The sequence below is a fragment of the Chrysemys picta genome, chromosome 22, assembly GCF_011386835.1.
Source record: "Chrysemys picta bellii isolate R12L10 chromosome 22, ASM1138683v2, whole genome shotgun sequence".
Lineage (NCBI taxonomy): Eukaryota > Metazoa > Chordata > Testudines > Emydidae > Chrysemys > Chrysemys picta.
The window spans coordinates 2873234-2897521 of NC_088812.1; the positions used below are offsets into that span (position 1 = coordinate 2873234).

The 24288-nt window shown below is 59.5% G+C and overlaps 1 protein-coding gene across 1 annotated transcript; it reads left to right on the plus strand.

Moving 5' to 3' along the window:
• Window positions 1–6: 6 nt before the first annotated feature.
• Window positions 7–24274, plus strand: MAN2B1 (mannosidase alpha class 2B member 1). The gene is made up of 24 exons (XM_005310642.4): window positions 7–164; window positions 1649–1751; window positions 3476–3649; window positions 5987–6180; window positions 6545–6677; window positions 7258–7400; window positions 8336–8452; window positions 8871–8953; window positions 9893–10013; window positions 10349–10427; window positions 10922–11031; window positions 12680–12787; window positions 13028–13144; window positions 13923–14141; window positions 14864–14961; window positions 15328–15445; window positions 16421–16539; window positions 17128–17229; window positions 17788–17875; window positions 21254–21334; window positions 21635–21871; window positions 22692–22841; window positions 23410–23512; window positions 23759–24274. Exons 1-24 carry the CDS (start codon window positions 93–95, stop codon window positions 23884–23886), a joined length of 2997 nt encoding a protein of 998 aa, XP_005310699.2. The 5' UTR covers window positions 7–92; the 3' UTR covers window positions 23887–24274.
• Window positions 24275–24288: the final 14 nt, after the last annotated feature.

Consider the following 24288-nt stretch of genomic DNA (forward strand, 5'->3'; position numbering starts at 1 on the left):
GGATTCCGTGCTCAGGGAGTCACGTGAAGGGTGGGTCACATGATAGCAGGAGCTGCCTGCCAGGCGCAGGGTGCAGGGGCTGCGGGCGGAAGATGGGGCTGCCCGTGGGGCTGATCCTGGGCGTGGGGCTGCTGGGGGCGGCCGCAGCCGGCTGTGGCTATGAGGTGAGGGGAGAGGGGGGCCAAGGGGCTATGGGTGGGGGGCGCCCTGTGCGGGAGGAAGGGGGGCAGCAGGGTGGGTCTGGGGAAAAGGGGGAGGAGGAGGCGTGGAGGAGAATCGGGGGGTCCCGGAGGGGGGCTTTGGCTGAAGGGGAGGCGTTAGAGGGCTCTGGGGAAGTGGGTGCTGGTGGGATAGGGGAGATCTCGGGGGGGGGGGCAGGTGAAGGAGGGTTGTGGGAAGGGGGGCTCGGGGAACGGGGAGGTGTTTCTGAGAGGTGGGGGAGGAATGAGAGGAGGGCCCAGATGCATTGGGGGTTCTGAGACTGTGGGGTGAAAGGGGGGATGAGGTTCGGGGGTGGGGGGTGCTCTTGTGTTTGAGCCATGGTGGGGAAGGCAGGACAGTCCAGAGTTTAGCTGGCGTTGCAGTGGCTGCATCTTATTCCCCCCCCCGCCCCACACACTCACATCCTCCGCCCAGTTCTGGGCCGTGGTGGGCAGCTGGGGGCTCAAAGCAATGCTTAGTTCCCGTTGCAGATAACTAGCCGTCTCGAGGGTCACCCCCCACCCCTCCCGAGTTCAGTAAAACAGGGAGCACTGACCGCATGAGCTTGGGGAGAGCCCTAGCAGTGGGGGCGTTAGGGGGTTAATACTGTGCAGATTGGTGCCTTTGTCTGTTTCTGCATTTTGTTCCTCTTCCTTTCCTGCCCCCATCTCCCTAAACTGTCACTTCCTCTCGGTGAGATGATGATTATGATAATTAGCGATCTCCCGTTGTGAGCTCTGCAAAGCTGAGCACCTTGGCCAGGGTGACATCTTTCCATTTTATAGCTGGGGAGCCTGCGGCTCAAGGCTGGGGACAGAAGAATCCAGCTCTAACCTGCTCTAACCACTAGACATCACTCTCCCTACCAAGCTGGGGATCAAACCCCAGAATCCTGACTTCTAGCCTCCCTGCTCTAACCACCAACCTTGCCTCCCTCCCAGAGCTGGGGCTAGAACCCAAGAGTCCTGACTCCCCAGCCAGGTACCCCTGGTCTATACTGAACACTTAGATTGACCTAGCTCTGTCGCTCGGGGCTGTGAAAAAGTTAGTGCCATGAGCACTGGACTTAGGACAACCTAACCCCAGCGTAGATACAGCTAGAATCCTTCTGTCAACCTAGCTGCTGACTCTCAGAGAAGTGGATTAACTACATCAGTGGAAAAAACTCCTTCAGTCTGCTGTTGGCGTGTGATTTATTGTTCAGTAGCTGTTTGTCCAAAGCCCTAGAGAATCTAGTGCAGGGAGCAGTCCGGCTCTGAGCAGGGGGCTGTGAAGAAGACAATTGCCTCTTTCCACCTTTTCTTGGCTACACCGAGCAATATCCATTCAGATCGGTATCTCCTATCTGCAGGATATTGGCCCCGAGCACCCTTACAATGGGGTTTGTTTGTACGCTGCGGCCTTCCCCTCCAGTTCGCATCATGTCTGGTTATTTCTCTCCTCATAGTCCTGCCCGGCCACTAAAGCAGACATGCTGAATGTCCACTTGATCCCTCACACGCACAACGATGTGGGCTGGCTGAAAACAGTGGATCAGTATTTTTATGGAGGTATGTGGCGGAGATGGCACGCAAGGGGCGGGAGGGAGGGTTTCCATGCACCGGAGCTGCTGCTGTCAGACTCAGTGGGTTAATCCCTGTCTCTTACCTCGGGCTCGCCATCAGTACATCTCAAAGCACTGGACAAAGGAGGTCAGTATTGTCATCCCCATTTCATAGGTAGGGAAACTGAGGCACAGAGCGAGGCGATTTGCCCAAGGTCACCCAGTAGGCCAGTGGCAGAGACAGGAATAAGAGACTCTGGCTCTCCTGTGTCCCAGAGAACAGAGAGACCCTGGATCTCCTTTCCCCAAACACTAAGCCAGCTGGCCCACGCAGCAGGATCAAATCTGAAGGCCAGTGTCGCTATCTGATCCCTGTTTCTGCTGGGTTTAGAGCTGGCTGTGACCCTGCATGAGTCTAAGCTGAGGGAGGGCTCCTTTCTGCGGCAAGGTGTGGGCAGGGGAGGAAGTGCTGCTCGTCAGCATACTTACTTCCTCTGCTGCTGATGGAGGTAGCGAGCACCTCCCAACCCTGGCCGTGCTGTAGGGACCTGCTCCAGGCCTGGGGGAAGCTCCACCTCGCCTCCCTGCCAGATGCTAGATAAAGTCTGTGTCGCCTGCCAGAATATTTCATGGCAGTTCACAGGCACTCACGGACTAAGCGTCCTAGGACTTGCCTGTGGTCACACAGTGAATCTGAGTGGGGATTGGAACCCAGGAGTCCTGAAAGCCCGATTGGAACCCAGGAGTCCTGAAAGCCCCACTCCGCTCTAACCACTAGACCCTGCTCCTCTCCAGACCTGGATAGAACCCAGGAGTCCTGAAATCCCCACCCTGCTCTAACCCCTAAACCCTGCTCCGTCTCCAGACCTGGAAATAGAACCCAGGAGTCCTGAATCCCAGGCTCCCCCACCCTTGTGCTCTAACAACTAGATCCCACTCCTCTCCCAGAAGCCAGGAATGTAGCGCCCCCCCCCCCCAATCATTAGATCCTGCTTCTTCAGAGCATTTTGTATCAGTCCTTGGCAGGCCAAGGAACATATTGAACCTTTGTCATTCCCCCGCTGTTCTCCCCCGGCCATAATAAGCCCGTGGTCTTACTCACCAGGATATTAATGTCACCTTTTAGAGGCCATGTCTCACGAGGGCGGCTTTTCCATGACATCAGTCAAGGCCAGCACATAGTTAGTGGAAACATTAATGCCTTTGGAGCATCTTATCTCTCAGGCCATAGAGAAAGCCGTGCAGGATGGGCGTGACTTAAGCAGAAGCCTAGGTCATGGGGGCCTTTCAACAGGGGGCGGGGGGTGGGGACTGGCTGACTCAGTGGGTGGGGAATGGGCCATGGGGTGGGGGCTGGCTGGTTGAGGGGTGAGACTCCAGGGGGCGCTGTGCGTGCAAGCTGATCTCACCCTGATGCTGTCCCTGCTCGGGGGAGAGACAGATTTTGAACTGCAGGAGGTGCTTGGAGGGGAGGAGGGGGCAGAGCAGTTATGGGGAAGGGTGCTTCTCCCTGCTCTGGAGAGACAGAAAGATCTGAGATTCCCAGGGGTGCTGCCATGGCCGGGGGGGATCCAGCCCTCTGGAGGGGCGCTGCGGGTGTTGTGGCAAGGTGGGGGATCCCACCCTCCTGGGGGTGCTGTGGCTGGGTCGTGGGGGGATCTGGCTCCGCTGCCGTCCCTGCTCTGAGATTCCCTGGACGTCTCCGCTCAGCCCCGTGCCTTCCCTCCGCAGCGCGCAACGACATCCAGCACGCCGGTGTGCAGTACATCCTGGACTCCGTCATCCCCCAGCTCCTGGCCGACCCCACCAAGCGCTTTATCTACGTCGAGGTGGCCTTCTTCTACCGCTGGTGGCGGCTGCAGGCGGAGTCCACGCGGCAGGCGGTGAGGCAGCTGGTCAGCGAGGGTAAGGGATCCCGCGCCGGCTGGCCAGCCGGGCGCTGCTCTTGCGGCAGAAGGCGGTGTGACCTGCACTGCTGGGGCTGGTGATGTCCCCCAACCGGTCATACAGAGAGTGTCTGCGTAGGTGGGACAGATGGGGAGAGACAGACGCTCACAGCGATTCTTTGCCTCAGTTGGGTGTGGGGGTGGGGGTGTGTTTCTCTCACACTGAGAGACACACACTCTCTCTTTCTCTCTCTCTCTCCAGGCATATGCTCCTGGGTGTACGTTGTGCAATATTGATTAGTACAGGCCCATGTGTGTGAAAGACACACGCCCAGATAATATGCCTGGGTCAATCAGTGGGCGTGTGTGTGATGGGTTCGGTCACAGAGACCCCCTTGGGACTGTCACCTGATGTGCTGAAGTTACCTCTGAGCCTGTTTTCCCTGCCAGCTTGGGTCTCCAGAACCCTGCCTTGTTGAACCAGCACGCTAGCCTGCTGCAACACAGACCCAGGTCTGAACCCCCAAAGCTGCAGACTTTAACCAAAAACTGCTCAGCAGGTCACCTGTCTCCAGCACCCAGCTCCCAATGGGCTCCAAACCCCAAATAAATCCGTTTTACTCTATATAAAGCTTATACAGGGTAAATTCATGAACTGTCCACCCTCTGTAACACTGATAGAGAGATATGCACAGCTGTTTGCTCCCCCAGGTATTAATCACTTACTCTGGGTTTAATAATAAACAAAAGTGATTTTTATTAAGTATAAAAAGTAGGATTTAAGTGGTTCCAAGTAATAACAGACAGAACAAAGTAAGTTACCAAGCAAAATAAAACAAAAACACACAAGTCTTAGCCTGATACATTAAGAAACTGATTTCAGGTAAATCTCACCCTCAGAGATGTTCCAATAAGCTTCTTTCACAGACTAGACTCCTTCCTAGTCTGGGCCCAAACCTTTCCCCTGGTACAGTCCTTGTTAGTTCCAGCAGGCATCTTAGGTGAGAAGCAGGGGCTTTCTCATGACTGGACCCCTCCTTGTCCTGCTCCCCCTTTTATAGCTTTGGCACAAGGTGGGAATCCTTTGTCTCTCTGGGTCCCCACCCCTCCTTCTAAACGGGAAAAGCACCAGGTTTAAGATGGATTCCAGTATCATGTGACATGGTCACATGTCACTGTAAGGCCTCATTCTTCTGACACACACAGGCAGGCTTGCAGGTAAACAAACCATTTACAACCGATTGTCCTGGTCACTGGGAGCCATCGAGATTCTAAACCACCATTAATGGCCCACACTTTGCAAAATTACAGAGGCCCTCAGAGTTGTACTTCATATTCCTAGTTTCAGATACAAGAAGGATACGTTCATACAAACAGGATGACCACACTCAGTAGATTATAAGTTTTGTAATGATACCTTACAGGAGACCTTAGCATAAAGCATATTCCAGTTACATCATGTTCACACTTATAAACAGAACAGGAGTACTTGTGGCACCTTAGAGACTAACACATTTATTTGAGCATAAGCTTTCGTGGGCTACAGCCCACTTCATCAGATGCAACTGAAAGCTTATGCTCAAATAAATTTGCTAGTCTCTAAGGTGCCACAAATACTCCTGTTCTTTTTGCAGATACAGACTAACACGGCTGCTACTCTGAAACCCGACACTTACAAACATATTTGTATAAAGCATATGGAGCACAACGTCACTACAGGCCCATGGCCCGTGTGTGTGAAAGACACACGCCCAGATAATATGCCTGGGCCAATCAGTGGGCGCGCGTGGCCTGATACACAACAACCCAGCCAAACTCCCTGTGTGTGTGCGAGCACATGTCAGATCCCTGCATTGGCCTGTACTGTATGCGCCTGTGCCCGTCCCAGTGTGTGGGTCTCGCTCTCCCACACTGACACTTTGCCTGTACTGGTGAGTACCTCGCAACACACACGCACAGAGGAGGCAAATGGCTGGGGTGTCTCTCTGTCACACACATGCATGTGGGGCGTTTGCTTGGGTCATCTTGTGTCTCTCGCACAACTTGATTCAGATCTTTATTGGCATGGTGTAAAACAGTTCACAGACGCTCCTAGCAGTGGCTGCGGGTAGCCCACACGTGTGTGTGTGTGTGTGTGTGTGTGTGTCTGCCACACACACACAGTGTTTGCTTGTGTGGATCAATTGGCCTGTGCCATCTTCTGTCTGTGCTGTCCCACCCCCTCAGAAGGTCCCTGGCTTCTCTCCTTCCCCGGTGCTGCCAGGCAGCTGAAGACTGCAGTGGTGCCCCGGCCTCTCTGCTCGCCTGGCGCTGAGGGTGACCCGCCCCCTCTCCCTCTCCTTCCCCCTCCCCGCAGGGCGGCTGGAATTTATCAACGGCGGCTGGTGCATGAACGACGAGGCGGCCGCCCACTACAACGCCATGATCGACCAGATGACGCTGGGGCTGCGCTTCCTACAGGAGACCTTCGGGGAGTGTGGCCGGCCTCGCGCCGCCTGGCACATCGACCCCTTCGGCCACTCCCGAGAGCAGGCCTCCCTCTTCGCTCAGGTGAGGTCTTCTGCGGGGGGGGTCTTCTGCCCCCCCCAACAGGCAGGGACTTTGGAGGCCAAGGGGGTAGCCTGCTGGGGACAACGTGTCACTCTCCACCAGCAGGTCTCAAAGTGCTTTGTGCAGGTCAGGAGCATTATCCCCACTTTCCAGGTGGGGAAACTGAGGCACGAAGCAGGGGCGGGACTTGCCCAAGGTCACCCAGCAGGCCCGTGGCAGAGCTGGGAATAGAACCCAGGTCTCCCGAGTCCCCGTCCAGCGCTCAAACCGCAAGGCCATGCTGCTGCCTCAGTGTTTGCTGGCTCCCAGAGGCTGTTGGCATTGACACCCCCTCTCCCCCCCCCCCCCCCCGTCCCCTTTCCAGATGGGCTTCGATGGCTTCTTTTTTGGCCGTCTGGATTACCAGGACAAAGCCAACCGGGAGCAGCTGCGGGAGATGGAGCAGATCTGGAGAGCGAGCGCCAGCCTGCAGCCACCCGGCGCCGACCTCTTCACCGGTGAGCTGGAGTGGGGATGCTGGCAGGTCTTCCCGGGACGTTCCAAGTCCCAATTTTGGGGGGCGGGGCACCTGTGCCACAGACAGACAGTGCTATGCGCCAATGGGCAGCCAGGGCTGGCAGGTGGGTGGGCCCCATGGGTGTGTGTGTGGGGGGGTGACTCATGGTTGAGGGGGAGGCAGTGGTAGAAGCAGGAAGGCTGCCCCCAGGCCGACCCACCTGATGGGATCTGGGGTGTCCAGCTGGGGGCCTGGAATGGAGGGGAGGAGAGGGGCTGGCCTGGAGGTCCCTCCCCCCCTCTTTTTTGTACTTCAGAGGTGGCACCCCTAGTCCGGGGCGTGGGGGCAGAGATTGGGTGCCTGGCCTGCACTCCTGGCTGGATGCAGTCTGATCTCTCTCCCACCCCCCCCGATGTTTGCACCCCTGTAGGCCAGTTCCTTTTGCCCTGGGGGAGCCTCACAGGGCAGAGCCGCCCATGGGTCCTGGCTCTGTGCTGGCCCCCGACACCCGCATCGTCCCTCACATTGCTGGCTGGATCCCGCCCCATGCCCCCGGTGATCTTGTTCCCCCCTCCACCCAGGTGTCCTCCCCAACGGCTACAACCCGCCCCTGTCCCTCTGCTGGGATCAGTTCTGCTCTGACAGCCCCATCGTGGACGATGCGAGTGATGAGAACAACGTGGACAGCCTGGTGGCATATTTCCTGGGAACCGCGGCTGCCCAGGTGAGAGGTGGGAAGGGAGCGGGGGTGGCCCTCTGCAGCCAGCTGGCCTTATGTCTAGGGCTTAGAGCAAAGGGCTGGGAGCCAGGACTCCTGGGTTCTATTTCTGGCTCTGGGAGGGAAAGTGGTTAGAGCAGGGGGCTGGAAGTCAGGATTCCTGGGTTTGATTCCTATCTGGGCTGGTGCCTGAGTTTGCATAAGTTATTGGGACGCTCAGCTGTTGGTGCGACTCTTGTGATTGGCTGCCTGGGGTTTGGGTGGGGAATTGCTGGTCCATGGGGGAAAGTCACAAGTGTCATTTTACAGCCAGAGAGGCGCTGTAGTGTAGACCCTTTTGGGGGACGTGACTTTCTTGGCCCCATGGTTAGCTTCACCACTGCGTGGGCGGACGCCGTTTCTGTCCCTGGTGTAATAATTGCCGGTAGAGCATGGAACTAGGTAATGAACCAGCCCCAGAAAGGAGCGGAATGGGATTGCCCCAGGGACAGCTTCCGCCCCCGTGACACACGGCCAGTCTCTGTCCGGCCGCAATACACAGCTGAATATTTGGGACCAGGCCCCATTTTCCTCCTCCGCCCCAAGATCGCACTGGGGGAGCCTCCCTGGAGTCTCCAGGCGCTCTCCGTCATTCGCTCTGGTGACGGGTGTGTCAGCCCAGTGCCCCGGGACCCTGCCCCGCAGCTCCCTGCTAGAGCAGGTGAGAAACGCGTCGAAATGACTTGTCCGCCAAACGCCCATTTTGCAAAACCAGAATTTCCTGCGGGAAAAAATTTCAGTTTTGCCGAAACAATTTTGACCTTCCCCGTGGGGAAAGCGGAACCGACGGCTGCCTGCCAGGCGCTCGCCACGGGGACGCCTTCGCCCGGGATCTGGGTACCGAGCCGGGGGCGTCTCGGAGTGGGGAGCGTCAAGTGTCTCCTCCCGTCGTCTCCTTGCAGGCCAAGCACTACCGCACTAAGCACATCGTCATGACGATGGGCTCGGATTTCCAGTACGAGAACGCCAACCTGTGGTACAAGAACATGGACAAGCTCATCAAACACGTCAACGCGCAGGTAACGGGGGTCAGGAGCCCCTTGGGGGGGCAGGGATTCCCCCCCCCCCCGGGACTGCAAGTGGCGGGGGAGGTTAGGAGCCCCTTGCTAGGCAGGGCTCCCCCTGTCGGCTGGGGATGCCTGCTGGGCCGGGAGAGGCTCCCCGCTCCAGATGCAGAGGGTTGGGCTCCCACTGCCTGACCCACAGGCCAAGCCCCTGGGGGCAGCCATGTGGCCCAGGCAGGAGGCCCGTTGCCCTCGGCAGGGCCCTGCTGTGATTGGGCAACGGCTGGGCTCGAACCCGGGTCCTTGGGCTCTGGGAGTGGCAGGCTGCAGCAGACGCCTTACCCTGACTGGCCACTAGGGGATGACAGCGCCCAGCCCCCCACCTGGCGCGATCGCCAAACCCGCTCCCTCCGCCCCCTTGTGTCTCTTCCAGCAACTCAACGGGAGCGAGGTTCACGTGCTCTACTCCACCCCCACCTGCTACCTGTGGGAACTCTTCAAAGCCAACCTGTCGTGGTGAGCGCCGGGGCCGGGTGGGGCTGGCGGGAACCCGCCTGGGGTGGCCTGCGCTGTCCCTCCCCCGCCAGGCTAGGGCGGAGAGGATGGACTTGCCAACCCCTGGTGCCTCCCTTTTGGAGGGGTAATGATGGAGCCGTGACTGGAAAGGCAGAGCGCCCCCTGCTGACCCCCCTGCCTTCCTGCAGCACAGCGCCCCCTAGTGCCGCATTGGGGTCAGCACCGACTGGGAGGGCAGAGCGCCCCCTGCAGAGCCCCCTGCCTTCCTGCAGCACAGCGCCCCCTAGTGCCGCATTGGGGTCAGCACCGACTGGGAGGGCAGAGCGCCCCCTGCAGAGCCCCCTGCCTTCCTGCAGCACAGCGCCCCCTAGTGCCGCATTGGGATCAGCACCGACTGGGAGGGCAGAGCGCCCCCTGCAGAGCCCCCTGCCTTCCTGCAGCACAGCGCCCCCTAGTGCCGCATTGGGATCAGCACCGACTGGGAGGGCAGAGCGCCCCCTGCTGAGCCCACACCCTGCTTCCTGCAGCTCAGCGCCCCCTAGTGCCACGCTGGAGTATATAAATGAGCACATCTCTCATTAGTTTCTTCCATGCCATTATAATCCTCCTCTCTGTTCCTAGGGTGACCAGACAGCAAGTGTGAAAAATCGGGACAGGTGGTGTGTGTGTGGGGGGGGGTAATAGAAACCTATATAAGAAAAAGACCCAAAAATCGGGACTGTCCCTATAAAATCGGGACATCTGGTCACCCTATCTGTTCCTCAGGCGCTGAGAGTGGCTGGTGCTGGGGGCAGGGGCTGAGCTGTGGCACTGACTGGCTGGCTACCCCCCTCTGGCCAGGCGGTGTGCGGGTGGGGTGGATTGAGGAGGGGGAAGGGAGTAGGTCCGGGTCTCCTGGACCCATGAGTCGCAGAAGGGACCCTCTTTGGTGTCGCGCAGGTCCCTCAAATACGACGATTTCTTCCCTTACGCTGACGGGCCGCACCATTTCTGGACAGGCTACTTCACCAGCCGGCCGGCCTTCAAGCGTTACGAGCGACTGAGCAACAACTTCCTACAGGTGGGGGCAGGGAGTCCGGGATCCCACCCACGCCCCTTCGCCCTGGGACCTGCTGCCTGTTGGTCTTCCCAGCACCCTGTCCTGAGCGGGACAGAGGAGGTCTGAGCCTAGGAGGCCGGACTCCAGGGTTCTGTCCCCAGCTCTGAGGGGGGAGTGGGGTCTAGTGGTTAGAGCAGAGGGGCTGGGAGGGGCTCTGTGCGAATTTGGGGAGGCCCCATCCCCTCTCCGTGCCTCAGTTTCCCCCTCTATGAAATGGGAGTGGCGAGTCCCTCCTGGAGGGTTACCGGATGCGGATAAATGTTCTCTCATCACTGCTCCCCCGCCCCCCCTTGCAGGTTTGCAACCAGCTGGAAGCCTTGGCCGGTCCGGTGGCGAGGACGGGCCCCTACGGGAAAGGAGACAGCGCCGTGCTCCGTACGTGAGCTGCTGCGCCGTGAATCACCTCGTTATCGGGATTCCCCCCCAAACGTATCCTGCCCCCTGCAGCCACTAGGGGGAGACGGAGCAAAGGATCAGCTCCTATCGCAGCCAGCAGAGGGCAGTGTTGCTTTCTCCATACACAGACATCCAGCAATGTGGCCCACATGGACCAGTGCTGCAGGGACTCCTGGGCTCTGGCAGGGGAGTGGGGTCTAGTGGTTAGAGCAGGGGATGGCATCAGGACTCCTGGGTTCTACTCCTGTCTGTGTTGCCTTAGGCAAGTTGCCAAGTTGATGCTGGAGCTTGGTGGCCGGGGGGAGTCTTCAGGCCGGGCAGGGGAGGTGCAGGCCCAGCCCCCTATTGGAGAGGTTGGATTTGGGGGGGCTGTCTGGCCCCACAATCCCCCTTTCCCTGCCCCCCGCATTGTCCCACCCGGTGGGTTTGGCGCAGCTCCCTGTTCCGCCCCTGACGCCCCGGCTCCCCCACAGGCCGGGCCATGGCAGTGGCCCAGCATCACGACGCCGTCAGCGGGACGGAGAAGCAGCACGTGGCTAATGACTACGCCAAGCGCCTGGCTGCCGGCTGGGACGCCTGCCAGGTACGTGGCACCCTGTTCCCCTCCAGAGATCCCGGAACCTGACTCTGCCTCCTCTAGTCCCTGCAGTGAGCATCCCAGGGCAGGATGGCCCAGGGAAAAGGCAGCCTGTGGGGGTGTCGGAGTAGCCAAGGACCTGCTATGGCCCCACCCCAGAGGTGGCTGCATCTCAGCGCCGGGCAAGGGGATTTAAAGGGGACCCCCCCCTAATAACTTCCTATTCTTCTCCTCAGCAAAGGGTGGCCCTGGTGATGCTTTGCTGCACAGCGCCCCCTAGCACCACCCAGGGCGTTGGGGTCAATGCTGGCTCCAAGGGGAGAGCTCCCCTGCTCCCTGCAGCACAGCGCCCCCTAGCACCACCCAGGGCGTTGGGGTCAATGCTGACTCCAAGGGGAGAGCTTCCCCCCTATCATGCGCCTTGCAGCACAGCGCCCCCTAGTGCCACGCCAGGGAATCGGGGGGCCAGCACTGACCGTGAGAGGAGCGTTCCCCACCCTGTTCCCTGCAGCACAGCGCCCCCTAGCGCCACCCCAGGGAATCGGGGGCCAGCACTGACCGTGAGAGGAGCATTCCCCACCCTGATCCGTACAGCACAGCGCCCCCTAGTGCAGGGGTTCTCGCAACAAATTTCTTGGTGGCCTCAGAGTGCGGCCACCAACTTTTGCCCTGGTGATGCTTTGCTGCACAGCGCCCCCTAGCACCACCCAGGGCGTTGGGGTCAATGCTGGCTCCAAGGGGAGAGCTCCCCTGCTCCCTGCAGCACAGCGCCCCCTAGCACCACCCAGGGCGTTGGGGTCAATGCTGACTCCAAGGGGAGAGCTTCCCCCCTATCATGCGCCTTGCAGCACAGCGCCCCCTAGTGCCACGCCAGGGAATCGGGGGGCCAGCACTGACCGTGAGAGGAGCGTTCCCCACCCTGTTCCCTGCAGCACAGCGCCCCCTAGCGCCACCCCAGGGAATCGGGGGCCAGCACTGACCGTGAGAGGAGCATTCCCCACCCTGATCCGTACAGCACAGCGCCCCCTAGTGCAGGGGTTCTCGCAACAAATTTCTTGGTGGCCTCAGAGTGCGGCCACCAACTTTTGCTGGTGGCCACACTGACATTTTTCCTAAAATTATTTATTTTTTTCCCTCAAGTTAAGAAAATAATATGCGCATGTAGACATCCAAATCATTGTAATTTATTTATGTAAGGTTTTGGGGCGGGGGTTGCCACCCCCCTCCCGCCACCGCGTCCCTCCTCACGGCCCTGCCCGCTGCTGGCTTGCCGCATCCCTCCTCGTTCCCCTGCCCGCCGCTCGCCTCCTCACTCCCCTGCCAGACACTCCCCTGTCTGCTATGAGAACCACCACTCACTACTGGCTCACCGCTCGCCCCCACCCCTTGCTCCTTCAGTGTTGTGTCCCTCACCTGCGTCTCCAGAGAGGCAGTGCAGGGCAGCGCATCCAGGAACAACAGGGAGGAAGGGGAGGGGCTGATGGTCCCCCCCCCCCCCCATCACTGCCTAGGAAGCTGCTGTGGGTCAGCACGGACTGTGAGGGGAGAGCGCCCCCATCCTGCTCCCAGCAGCCCAGCGCCCTCCTGGAATGCGTGTGTGGGGGGGTGAATCTCTCGTCTCTCACCTGATGGGAGGCATCTCTCCTCGTTGCAGGTCCTGGTCAGTAACGCTCTGGCCAGCATCAGCGGCAACAAGGAGAACTTCATCTATTGCAACTACCTCAATATCAGCGTGTGCCCGCTGACCGAATCCGCTGGCACCGTAAGGACCTTGCTGTTGTGTAGGCCGCGGGCGCGGGAGGGGAGCCGGGCCTAGAACCCAGCTCCGCCAGCCCAAGAATGCAGGTCGCTACTCGACCTGGGGGAGACTGGCTCTTACCTTGTGGGTGTAGGACGGCTTGTTCTCCTCTCTGGGCTCAGCCAGTGAGTAGCGCCCGCTCTCTCTGGCTGGCGGTGGGGAGGATCAGGTGGGCATCCCGCTAACCTGGGTCTGTCTGTCCAGTTCATGGTGATCCTCTACAACCCGCTGGGACGGCGTGTGAGCTGGAACGTCCGGCTGCCGGTGAAGGGAGCCTCGTATTCGGTGACAGATCCCAACGGCCAGACGGTGCCGAATGAGGTAGGGCCAGAGCGTCTTCCTTCTTGACTCTTTGTCTCCACCCTGCGGCTGCACGCTTGGCCGGTTTCCATCCCTCTCCGTGTCGTGGGCCTGCAGGGGATTCACTCGTTAGCAGGGACTGGGCTCTGGCATCTTCTAGCAAAAGGAGGATCTCTTAGCGGCAGCAGTATTGCAGCTCGTAACGGCGCCGCATGCTGCCACCACTAGAGGGCGGTGTGATTGCATACGCTCGAGCCGGTCTGATTGCATCCTCTAGGGGGCGATGGTGCCCATGCATACTTGGTCCCGGGCAATAGTGTCCTCCCAAGCTGGCACCGCTCCTTGTGCCTGGCAAATAGGCTGCAGGGGACTGACGGGTTAACGCCACGCCGGGGAAAGCACCAGGGGCTGTGTAATGAGCACAAGGTTTTTAAATCTTACTAGAAAGCCAGGTGTCCCCTAGCACGCCACTGGGGCATTGGGGTCGGTGCCCCCTCCTGAGCTCCCACTCCCTGCTGCATAGCGCCCCCTAGCGGCCAGCAGTGACCCCAAGTGGGGAGTGGCCCCTCCTGAGCTCCCACCCCTCTCTCTGCAGCGCAGCGCCCCCTAGCATCACTCTGTGGCATTGGGGCCAGCACTGACTGTGAAGGGAGAGTGCTGACGAGCTGACAGCAGCCGTCTCCCATCCACATTCTAACCAAGCCCGACCCTGCTTAACTTGCGAGCTCCCTGCATCCGTCCTGTGGTGTCCCCATGCGGCACCATCTGGGCCTCAGATGTTTTTTCTTTCTGTTTCCAGGTTGTCCCCGTCTCAAACTTCACCCGGGCGGTGAGGCGAGACCGGGGAGACGCCACCCACGAGTTGATCTTCCCAGCCTCGGCCCCTCCCCTGGGCTACAGCGCCTACACCGTCTCGAAAACAGCCAGCGGGGACCTGCGCTCCAGGCTGGCCAAACGGATCCGGGAGCAGGCCCAACCCCGTGTGGACGCCTGGTCCCCCAGGGAGATCCAGAATGAGGTACTCTCCTGAGCAAGGGGGCAGCCTGGTCAGTTTCACTTTGTCGGGTCAGTTTTACTTCCTAAGGCAAGGGAGCAGCCCGCTCTTGTGGGGCAGGGACTGTCTCTGTTCTTGTCTGTCCACCTCCAGCTGGTACAGGCCTGTGGCTCTGAGGCGCTACCGTAATACACCTCATAAATAATGTACAGCGCCCAGCACCATCAATGGGGCTCCGAGGCGCTACCGTAATACACCTAATAAATATTGTACAGCGCCTAGCGCAATACGGCCCAGGCCCATGGCTGGAGCTGGAGGCACTACCGTAATACACCTAATAAATAACATACAGCCCCTAGTGCAGTGGGCTTCTAGGGAGGGGGAAGAACTATTGAAGCTAAAGGATAATGTTGGCACAAGAACAAAGGGAGATAAACGGGCCAGGAATCGGTGCAGGCTGGCAATGAGAAGCAGGTTTCTAACTATCCGAGGCAGGCGGGTCTGGAACAGCCTCCACACGGAGCAGCAGGGGGTAAACAACCTGACGAGCTTTAAGATGGCACTTGATTCGTTTCTGAATGGGGGGAGCTGACCGGGTGGGGACTGGACTGTGTGACCCAGGGGCGTCTCTTCTGGGCGACCCCCAGGCGGAGGGGAGGGTAATCGGAGGTGGAGGAATGAGGGGTCCTGCAGTGGGTTGTCCCCCGGGTCATGGTCTATTGACGTTCTCGCCTTCTTCCCCACAGCATCTCCGGGTTCTGTTCGACCCGGGCACTGGGCTCCTGATGGAGATTCAGAACCTGGACAAAAGCATCTCGCTGCCTGTGTCTCAGAACTTCTTCTGGTCAGTGAGCTGCGGGGAGTCGGGATGCCTGGGTTCTATCCCCACCTCTGGGGCGGGAGTGGTCTCTAGCGGGTAGAGCAGTGGGGACTGGGGATCAGGACTCCTGGGTTCTATTTCCAGCTCTGTTATTAACTCACATTCGAGCACGAGTGAATACCTTCCTCTCCATCCCTCTGTGCCTCAGTTTTCCCATCTGTAAAACAGGGTAATAACCAGCTCCCAGGAGGGGGAGTTCGATCCCTTGGCCAGTGTGGGGTCTGTGTGCGTGGGGGGGGGGGTTCTCCCTGGCGTGGCATTGGGGCTCATGGTGCTCTGGGCAGCTGATTGGACCTTCTCTCACCATCCGCCCCCTCTTGCCCCGCCAAGGTACAACGCCAGCATTGGCAATGATGACAGCGCCCAGGCCTCCGGGGCATATATCTTCAGGCCCAACCGCTCTGAGCCCTTACGTGTGGCTGGGCGAGCCCACACGTACTTGGTGAAGGTAGGTGGCGGGGGCGTCCCCGGTGTGGGAACTCCAGGGGGCTGGGCGTGGGAGCCGAAGTCCCTTGTCTCCGATTCCCTTATGTCACTAGCCCTGAGCTAGCTGGGAGGGGGGGGGGTCTAGAGGTTAGATTAGGGGGGCGGCTGGGAGCCAGGATGCCTGGGTTCTATTCCCAAGTCCGTCTGGGGGACTGGAGTCCGCGGGGTTAGAGCAGAGTTGCTAGCTCTTGGGTAAGACTTAAAACTAAGGCCCCATCTGCTAATGGCCATTGACGATCCCCTGGCATGTTCCTTAACCTTACCGTGATGTCTCAGTCAAAGCTAACCCCCTTCAGGATCCTTCAATCAGACCTCGTTGCACTTCCAACTGAATCCAGGATCCCTTCCTTACTCTCCTCCAATGTTGTGCTGAGGTGCTGTGGGCTGCTAACACCCCGCCCCAGAGTCAGCTGCATTTCAGCATCTGGTGAGGGATCCTGCTATAAACTGTGGAAGTGTTATTTACTCCTTCTCATAACAAGAACTAGGGGCCACCAAATGAAATTTAATAGGCAGCAGGTTTAAAATGCATAAAAGGACGTATTTCTTCGCACAACGCACAGTCAACCTGTGGAACTCCTTGCCAGAGGACATTGTGAAGGCCAAGACCATAACAGGGTTAAAAAAAAGAACTAGATAAATTCATGGAGGATAGGTCCATCAATGGCTATTAGCCAGGACGGGCAGGGATGGTGTCCCTAGCCTCTGTTTGTCAGAAGCTGGGAATGAGCGACAGGGGATGGATCACTTGATGATTCCCTGTTCTGTTCATTCCCTCTGGGGCACCTGGCACTGGCCACTGTCGGAAGACAGGACACTGGGCTAGATGGACCTTTGGTCTGACCCACTCTGGCCGTTCTTATGTTCTAAGTGGCTGCAAGGCAGTGCTGGGCGAGGGGATCCCGCACACACGTTTCTCTCTCTCTCTCTGGTCCAGAACAAGCTGGTGCAGGAAGTTTACCAGAACTTCTCTTCGTGGTGCTCGCAGGTGGTGCGGCTCTATGCTGGGCAGCCCTATGTGGAGCTGGAGTGGACGGTGGGGCCCATCCCTATAGCGTGAGTGTGGGAAATGGAAGGGTTTTGACACAGGAAACTGCCTCTAGACCAAAGTAATTTTCAACTTGGAGGAGCTGCTGCCATGCTCCATGGGAGTTGTAGTTTTGGTGCCTTATGCTCCCATTTTCCTCTGGGGGCTGGGCTCCCTGGGTGGACTACATCTCCCATGGTGCACCACAGTCCTGCCCTAATGCGCTGTGGTAATTTGTAGTTCAGAGTTTCCATTCTCTCTGGTTTGGGCTCCCGGGTTGGACTACATTTCCTATGATGCACCACAGCCTCCCCTCTTGGGGGCAGGAGGTGGTGCATTATGGGCGGCCCTGGCCCTGGTGGGAGATGTAGTCTGACCCGGGAGCCAGGTTTATAAAGTGGGAGGCACTGCAGCCAAATGCAGATATTTGGGAGTTTTGACGGAACATCCGTTGGTCCGTCCCCATGATGCTTTTCAAGGGGAGCCCCTCCCCCACCTTTCCCATCGACACAGCTGAGATGGAAAATGTCAGACCAGCCCCAGGAAGTGTGTCGGGGGTGGGGGAACCCGTGTGCTGCCAGACCCCACGTCTGACGCTGCCGCACCCTCTGCCGCAGTGACGGGCTAGGCAAGGAGATCATCAGCCGTTTCGAGACGTCCCTGCAGACGGACGGACGCTTCTACACGGACTCCAACGGGCGGGAGATTCTGGAGCGGAGGTAAAGGGCAGCGGGGGGCGGTGGCAAGACATTGGGAGTGGGGTGATCCTTCCTGGGCAGGGGAGGGGATGATTCCAAGGTGGAGTCAGGACTCCTGGGTTCTCCCCACAGCTCTGGGAGGGGGGGGGGGGGGGGGGGGGGGGGGGGGGGCTGGAAGTCAGGACTCCTGGCTCCATTCTCGTGTCTTCCATTGAATTACCGAGTCCCTTCTCCCCTTGGGGAAAAAGGGGCTGTGTCTTAATGAACGTCCAGGCCTTAATTATTGTTCGAGGTCCCTGAATGAGCTACTCCAACGAGCCCTGGACGTCCCCCTTTCCTGGTTAGCTGGCAGCCTCCCCCTGGGGGGGTGTCAGACACAGACTGTGCAGCATGTGGGGTACCCCAGGGCTAGGTATAGGGAACAGTCCATTCCCCAGTCAGGGCTGGGCTGGGAACCCTGTCGCTCGGGATCTGCCCAGAGCCCTGGACTGCACAGCCCGAACCGGCCCTACTCCCCGGATTGGGGGCGGGGGGAGATGGCCGACACGGGGCTTAATGGGGCTCTGATGCTCACGGCAGGCGGGATTATCGAGCCACGTGGAACCTGAGCCAGACGGAGCCGGTGGCTGGGAACTACTATCCCGTCAACAGTCGCATCTATATCAAGGTACCAGGGGGCCCCTGCCAGCATCTCGCTGGGGCCCCTCCCCATCGCTCAGTGTGTGTGTGTGTGTGGGGGGGGGGGGAGGGATTCCTCTCCTTGGAGAGACGGGGATGGTCCAGTGGGTAGCGACACTCGCTTGGGTCTTCAGTTCTTGGCTCTGCCACCGACTCCCCTGTGGGAGCTTGTGATGTCATGCCCCTGTGCCTCAGTTTCCCCATTGATAAAACAGGGATCATAGCACTGCCTTGTCTGCACAGGGACGGGGTGGGAGGGTAAATACACTAAAGATGGCGAGGGCTTGATTCCTACAGCAGCGGGTGCCAGATATGGACAAGATCCTGGGGGGGGGGAGGCGTTGCAGACACCAGTGCTGGCCAGCAGGTGGTGCTGCTGGTCCCTCATTCCCACGCCCCCAGATCTGCTCTGGCCCATGCAGCGGCTCGAGGAAAGGCAGAGATGAGTGTGACGGGTGGCCAGCCCCGGGGTGCAGTCTGGGAAGCACTGCGCCCCTGTAGGACACACAGCTGGGTTGGCCCTGCCCACACTGCTGTGGCGGAGATACAGCCAGCCTCACCAGGCCCCGTTATCACCCAGCACGCCAGCAGGTGGTACCTGGTACCCCTGAGGGCATTCTGCACCAAAACATTAACAATTCTGCACACAGTATTCTAAAATTCTGTAAATGTTATTTGTTAAATAAATGTGGAAGCTCCAGCGTGGCCTTGGCGAGCACCTGCCACTGGCTGCACAGAGGTGGGAGATCACTGTGCAGCTTCCACTTGAGACACGGACTCAGCGGTGAGGCTGCACCCAACCCTGACACAGCGCAGGGACCTGGCCTGCCCCAGAAACACCCCAGGGCCCTGCCCCTCCGTGCCAGGTGCACCAGGTGTGAGCAGGCAGGCTCAGCCAGGCAGGATCCAAGTGTGGAAGGGCTCAGTGTGGGGGGGATCCAGATGTGGGTTGAGAGGGTTCTGTGTGGGGCAGTCTGGGTGCAGGCGGCTCAGTGGGGGGGATCTGGATGCACAGGCATTTGTTGGGGGGTTTCTGGGTGCAACGTTAATTGGACTCGGCAGGGGGGTCCAGGTGAAGGTGCTTGGGGCTCAGCGGGGGGGGGCTCTGGGTGTGAGGGGGATGGAGCTTGGCAGAGGGTCTGGCTGTGGGGGTATCAGTGGTGGGGTCCAGATGCTGGGGGAGTGGGTCTCAGTGGAGCGGGGATCCAGGTTCAGGTGGCTTGTCAGGATGGTGCAGGTGGAGTGGGGGGGTGTCTGAGGGTGGGGGGGGTCGATGGGAAGGTAGGAGGGGGTCTGGCTGCACGAGGCGGGGGGGGTTGGATGGATGGGGGAGCAGCTCCCTGTACAGGGATCCCTCCCCTGCAGCTCAGGAGCGATTGGTGTAGGAAACAGGGGAGGGGGGGACTTTGCAGCGTTTCCTGCAGCCAGGGGAGAAATCTGGGGGTGGGTCTGACCCGGCCCCAGATGCCGTGCAGGGGCAGAGGAAGTCCCGTGCTCCCCAGCCCAGCCGGGACTAGCAGTTGAGCCCGGCGCAGGGTAGGAGCCACCAGCCAGTCTCGCCCCACAGTGATTTACCTCTCTGCCGGCTGCCCTGGGCCCCTGAAACGTACTGCTGGGGAGGTCACATGACCACGTTGGTGGCTTCCCTCTGCTTCCTCGTTAGAAAGTCATTTTTCTATGTGGAAGCAAAGAAATCTGCAGGGGACATAAATTCTGCACATGCGCAATGGTGCAGAATTCCCTCAAGAGAAGGTTACCTGAGTGCACACAGCAGACACCAGCCAATTTCCCAGCTCCCCAGGCACGCACCGCCGACTGGAGTATAAACCCAAAATTATACTGTCCTGCACTGCACAGCGAGCTGTGTAATGTAAGCTCATAAATAGTTCACCTCTCCCTCAATGTGGAGAGGAAAATGCAACAAGCCTGTGTTAACCCCGCTGAGCTTTTTTCCCCGGACACTTCACTCAAAGGCACACCGGGTTACATAAAGCAAAAGACAAGTTTATTAACGACAAAGATTTTAAGTGATAGCAAACGGATCAAAAAGTCAATAAACAAAACTGCAAACAAAGCCTAAAATGACCGATTGGATAGGAATTCGCAGTCTCTCAGCCCGGCTGCTGATACAAGGAGGCCACCAGATTTCCATACCCAGGCTAGAAATCCCTTGAGCCTGGGTCCAGCACTGCCCCCAGTTCACTCTTTGCTCCTCACGTGTTTCCAGGCGTTCTCTTAGGTGGGGAGTGAGGCCCCTAGATGACGTCACGCCCCACCTTAGATAGCTTTAACAGAGGGCGGGAACCCTTTGTTCCAAAACCAGTTCCCACCCAATTTGTGGAAAGCTACAGGTACCCAACATGGAGTCCGGTATCGCATGGTCTGGGTCCATGCCCTGGTTGGGTCACAGCAGCCGTTACTTACAGGCTGGTTGAAACGTTTACAGGCAGGCCAAGCCCGTTCAAAGTCCATCAGCTCTGTCTAGCTTCTTCACCGTTGTACCCGAAAGGCTGGCTGTGGGGGTCACCCGGGCTCTGTCTACACTGGACTTTTGTCAGCAAAACTTTTGTCATTCAGGGGTGTGAAAAAACCCACCCTTGCCCCCCGAACGCCAAATGTTTTGCCGAGGAAAAGTGCTGGTGTGAACAGCTTTGGCGGCAGGAGCGCTCGCCTGCCAACACCGCTACCGCCGCTTGTTGGGGGTGGAAGATTTTTGTCGGGGGGAGAGCTCTCTCCTGCCAACAAACAGCAGCTCCACTGCGCGCCGTTTAGCGGCACGGCTCGGTCGCTCGAAGGTGCGTGGTGTAGACACAGCCTCAGACTAAGCGCATCTGAAATACACCCAGCCAGTATTTATAACTTCAGATACAAACATGCTACATGCATCCAAAGGGGATAATCATATTCAGCAAATCAGCACTGGTCCAAGGACACGTCGTATGACCCAGCTTGTGCAAAATGCATCGTAATTATGCCACAATCATATATGGAAATATCTCTCTGAGGAATATGGAGCATAGTGTCGCAGGAGGTGGTGCTGCAGAGACACAGGAGGGAGGCTATTCCAGAAAGAAGAAACGCAGCCCCACCTGCCACTCTCTTAATTCCCCCCCCCCAAAGTGCTCCCTGCCTGGACCCCAGGCTATCTGCTTGACACCCCCCCCAGCAACAGGGACGGGGAATGTAGCCCAGGAAGGGGTCAGGAAGCTGCAGGCAGGCACGGGGATGGAAGAGCAGGAGAGCTGCTTGGGGGGGGGGGGAGGTGGGGGGCTGCTCCCAATGTCCCCTGCTGGAGGGAGCGGGTGAGTGACCCTGCCCGGCAGGGCCTCGCCCGCTCGGTTAGCTCTGGGCTCCCTCTTCTCTCTAGAACAAGAAGTTCCAGCTGACGGTGCTGACGGATCGCTCGCAGGGGGGCAGCAGTGTGGCTGATGGCTCCGTGGAGCTCATGGTGAGAGATGGGGGCGGGGGGGGAATCCTGCCCTGGGCTCCTCCCTCCCACACCCCCCTGCAGCGGTGGATGGGGAGGAGATAGGATGGACTCCAACCCCACCCCAACACCACCACCCCCCTCTGTTCTGGGCCTGTGTATCCTCCCCATCCTGCAGAAGCAGGGCTGCACCAGCAGGTGGTGCCCTTAGCTCTATGATCCCTTGCACCAGTGCAGCGTGCAGTGCCCAGGGCTGGCCAGCAGGGGGCGCTCACAGCCCCCAGTGCAGCAGCTGCTCTGACATTCCCTCCCTGCGGCCAGGTGCATCGGCGGCTGCTCTACGATGACAACCGCGGGGTGGGGGAGCCCCTGCTGGAGCCGGGGGTCTACAACGACGGCCTGGTGGTGAGGGGCCGGCACCTCGTCTTCCTGGACACGGTGGAGTCTTCGGCTGACCGGCACCGGCTGCAGGCCCAGCAGGAGTTCATGGCGCCCCAGCTGGTCCTGGCCCCTGGCGGGGGCCCTTCCTTCCACCGGGGGCAGCGCAGCCTCAAGCAGGTGCCTGGGCAGGGCTCTGTGCTTTAGGGAGGGGGACTGTGAGCTGCTGGGTCGCTGGTTTGAATCCTGCCAGGGGCTGCTTGTTCCCCACTGCCTCACCCACTTGTGAAACGAGTGTGGGGGTCTCAGCCCTGCTTGACACAGATTCAGCTCCCACCTCACCTCCCTCCAGGGCAGGGCTCTTTGGGCTGGACGAGGAGAGAAATCCTTGTCTTTCTGATCGCCGTACCTCTCCCCCTTCTCCCAGTCCTACAGCTCCTGCCCCCTCCCCAACAGCCCGGGGGCAGGCTATGGGGAACTATAGGTTAACCCCATCATGGGAGCTTTGTGATCTGCTAATGAAAAGGGCTAGAGCTGATGGCCCTGTGCTCCCTGCTCGGGGGATGGGGGGACGCATGACCCTCTTCCACAAATGGGGCTATGCCCCCAGTGAAACCTGCGCTGGGGTGACTCACTCGTGAGGGCAGCTGAGCCGATCACCCCATGTTCTGTCCAAGCTGCTCTTCGACAGAAAATTGAGGGCTCAAGTAAACTGAGGGGTTGTGACGAGGCAGCTGCTCTCTGCTGAAAGCAGGGCTCCCCCTGTACCCCCCTTCCCTCAGCAGTAGGGGGACACTGCTGCCTGCTGGGAGCCCCAGGCCAGCCCCTGGAGGAGAAGGGGAGCGGGTTGTATCCACCCTGCGCGTCCCTGCAGGCACCGGGGCAGCCTGGGGAACTGAGCTAGTTCAGGGGTGGGTGGTGACTTGTCTAGTTTGCCAAAACTTTCCCTTGGGTGGCGCTGTTCTGGCAGCCTGACGCCGCGTCTCTCCTCCCTCCCCAGTTCTCTGCTCTGAAGCAAGCGCTTCCCCCCTCCATCCATCTCCTGACGCTGGCCCAGTGGGACCCCAGCTCCGTCCTCATCCGCCTGGAGCACCAGTTTGAGAGAGGGGAGAGCGCCAACGGCTCCCAGCCCATCACTGTCGACCTGCTGGTAGGTAGCCAACAGCAGGGGCTGGGCTGGGCTGGGGCATCGGGACTTGCTGAGCCACTGGCCTGGAGGATTTTTCATCTAAAGCACTTGACAGGCTCAGGCTCCCTTGCCTGGTGCTGCAATGCAGCCACCTCTGGGGTGGATCTTAGCATCACCCTAGTACACTTGTGTAAAACAGCTGCCCTGTCCCACACCAGAGATGGCTTCACATCCACACGGGGAAAGGGATCCTTAGACACGAGGTGTAGCAGCTGTTTGATGTAGGGGTCCCCCTCACCCACTTGATGCTAACCCCTGCCCCCCAGAGGTGGGTGCTGCTGTCTCCCCTTCCTGGCACTGAAATGCAGCCAGCTCTGGGGTGGAGCACAAATGAGCAGCCCCACCCAGAGGCGGAGGACGGCCAGCACAGAATCCTGTTTTCACACCAGACTGCAGGAGTCCCCTGTGTCGGGGTGGGTGGGGTGTGGAGCTGCTGCTGCCTACTCCCCTGCAGGTCTGGGGGTGGCCAGCAGGGGGCAGGGTTCACCTGAGGAAGTTACTGACCATGTCTCTCTCCCCACCCCCCCAGCACCTGTTCTCCTCCTTCACCATCACCTCCCTGCAGGAGATGAACCTGGTGGCCAACCAGAAGCGAGAGGCCATGAACCGGGTCAACTGGAGGCCAGCCACAGGTAGGTCACACACACACACACACCCCAGCACTAGAGCATGGAGCAGTGTCCCCCCTCTCCTGCACAGCCAGCACCTGCCCCCTTACCTAGGGGAGGGTGGGCAGCTGGCACATTGGCCCCTTGTGGGGTGGGCTCTCAGACACAGGGGAGGGTTGTATCCACCATCCCGTGGAGAAACTGGCGGCCTCTAGGCCCAGGGCCCCTCTGCTGGCCCCCAGGCCCTTAACCCCTGGCTTCCTCCCCCAGGTGCAGCAAGGCGCCAGCCCTACCCTCGGCTTAACCCGCTGGGAGTCACGCTGCAGCCCATGGAGATTCGCACCTTCCTGGCCACTATCCAGTACACGGGCCCCAGTGGGGGCCAGGCAGAGCTGTAGGGGGAGCCAGCCCCCCACCTCCGTCCCAGAATCAAGCCGCCCAGGTGGAGCCCTGAACTGCTGCCCCCCCCACCTCAGCCAGGTGGGGCCCTGCCCACCTGAGAACTTGACTGGTGGGAATGAGTGGGAGCTGGGGGGGGCACATCCTGGCTGTTGGGAGGCTTGGAAGAGACTTGCCTTGGAAAGCGACCCAGCGAGAGCCAAACTTGCACCTGTCAGGCCCTGCTTTAAGGCAGTGCCGGCTTTGGGGGAGAAGGAGGCAGAGCCCAGCCCCCTCCCCCCCAACTCCTCAGCACCGCCTCTGATTTCTACCCACCTGCCCCTTCCGCCTGAGGCTGGGGTAGTGTGGGTCTAAGTGCCATTGTTAATAAACAAGGAGCTCAGTCTAGGTGCTCGTGGTGG

Bases quoted from the DNA above. Each gene is read 5' to 3' on its own strand.
- MAN2B1 (XM_005310642.4), top strand. From the start codon at position 93: ATGGGGCTGCCCGTGGGGCTGATCCTGGGCGTGGGGCTGCTGGGGGCG. The intron at 8,954-9,892 runs GTGAGCGCCGGG...GGTGTCGCGCAG, and splicing joins TTCAAAGCCAACCTGTCGTG to GTCCCTCAAATACGACGATT. The intron at 14,142-14,863 runs GTACTCTCCTGA...TCTTCCCCACAG, and splicing joins CCAGGGAGATCCAGAATGAG to CATCTCCGGGTTCTGTTCGA.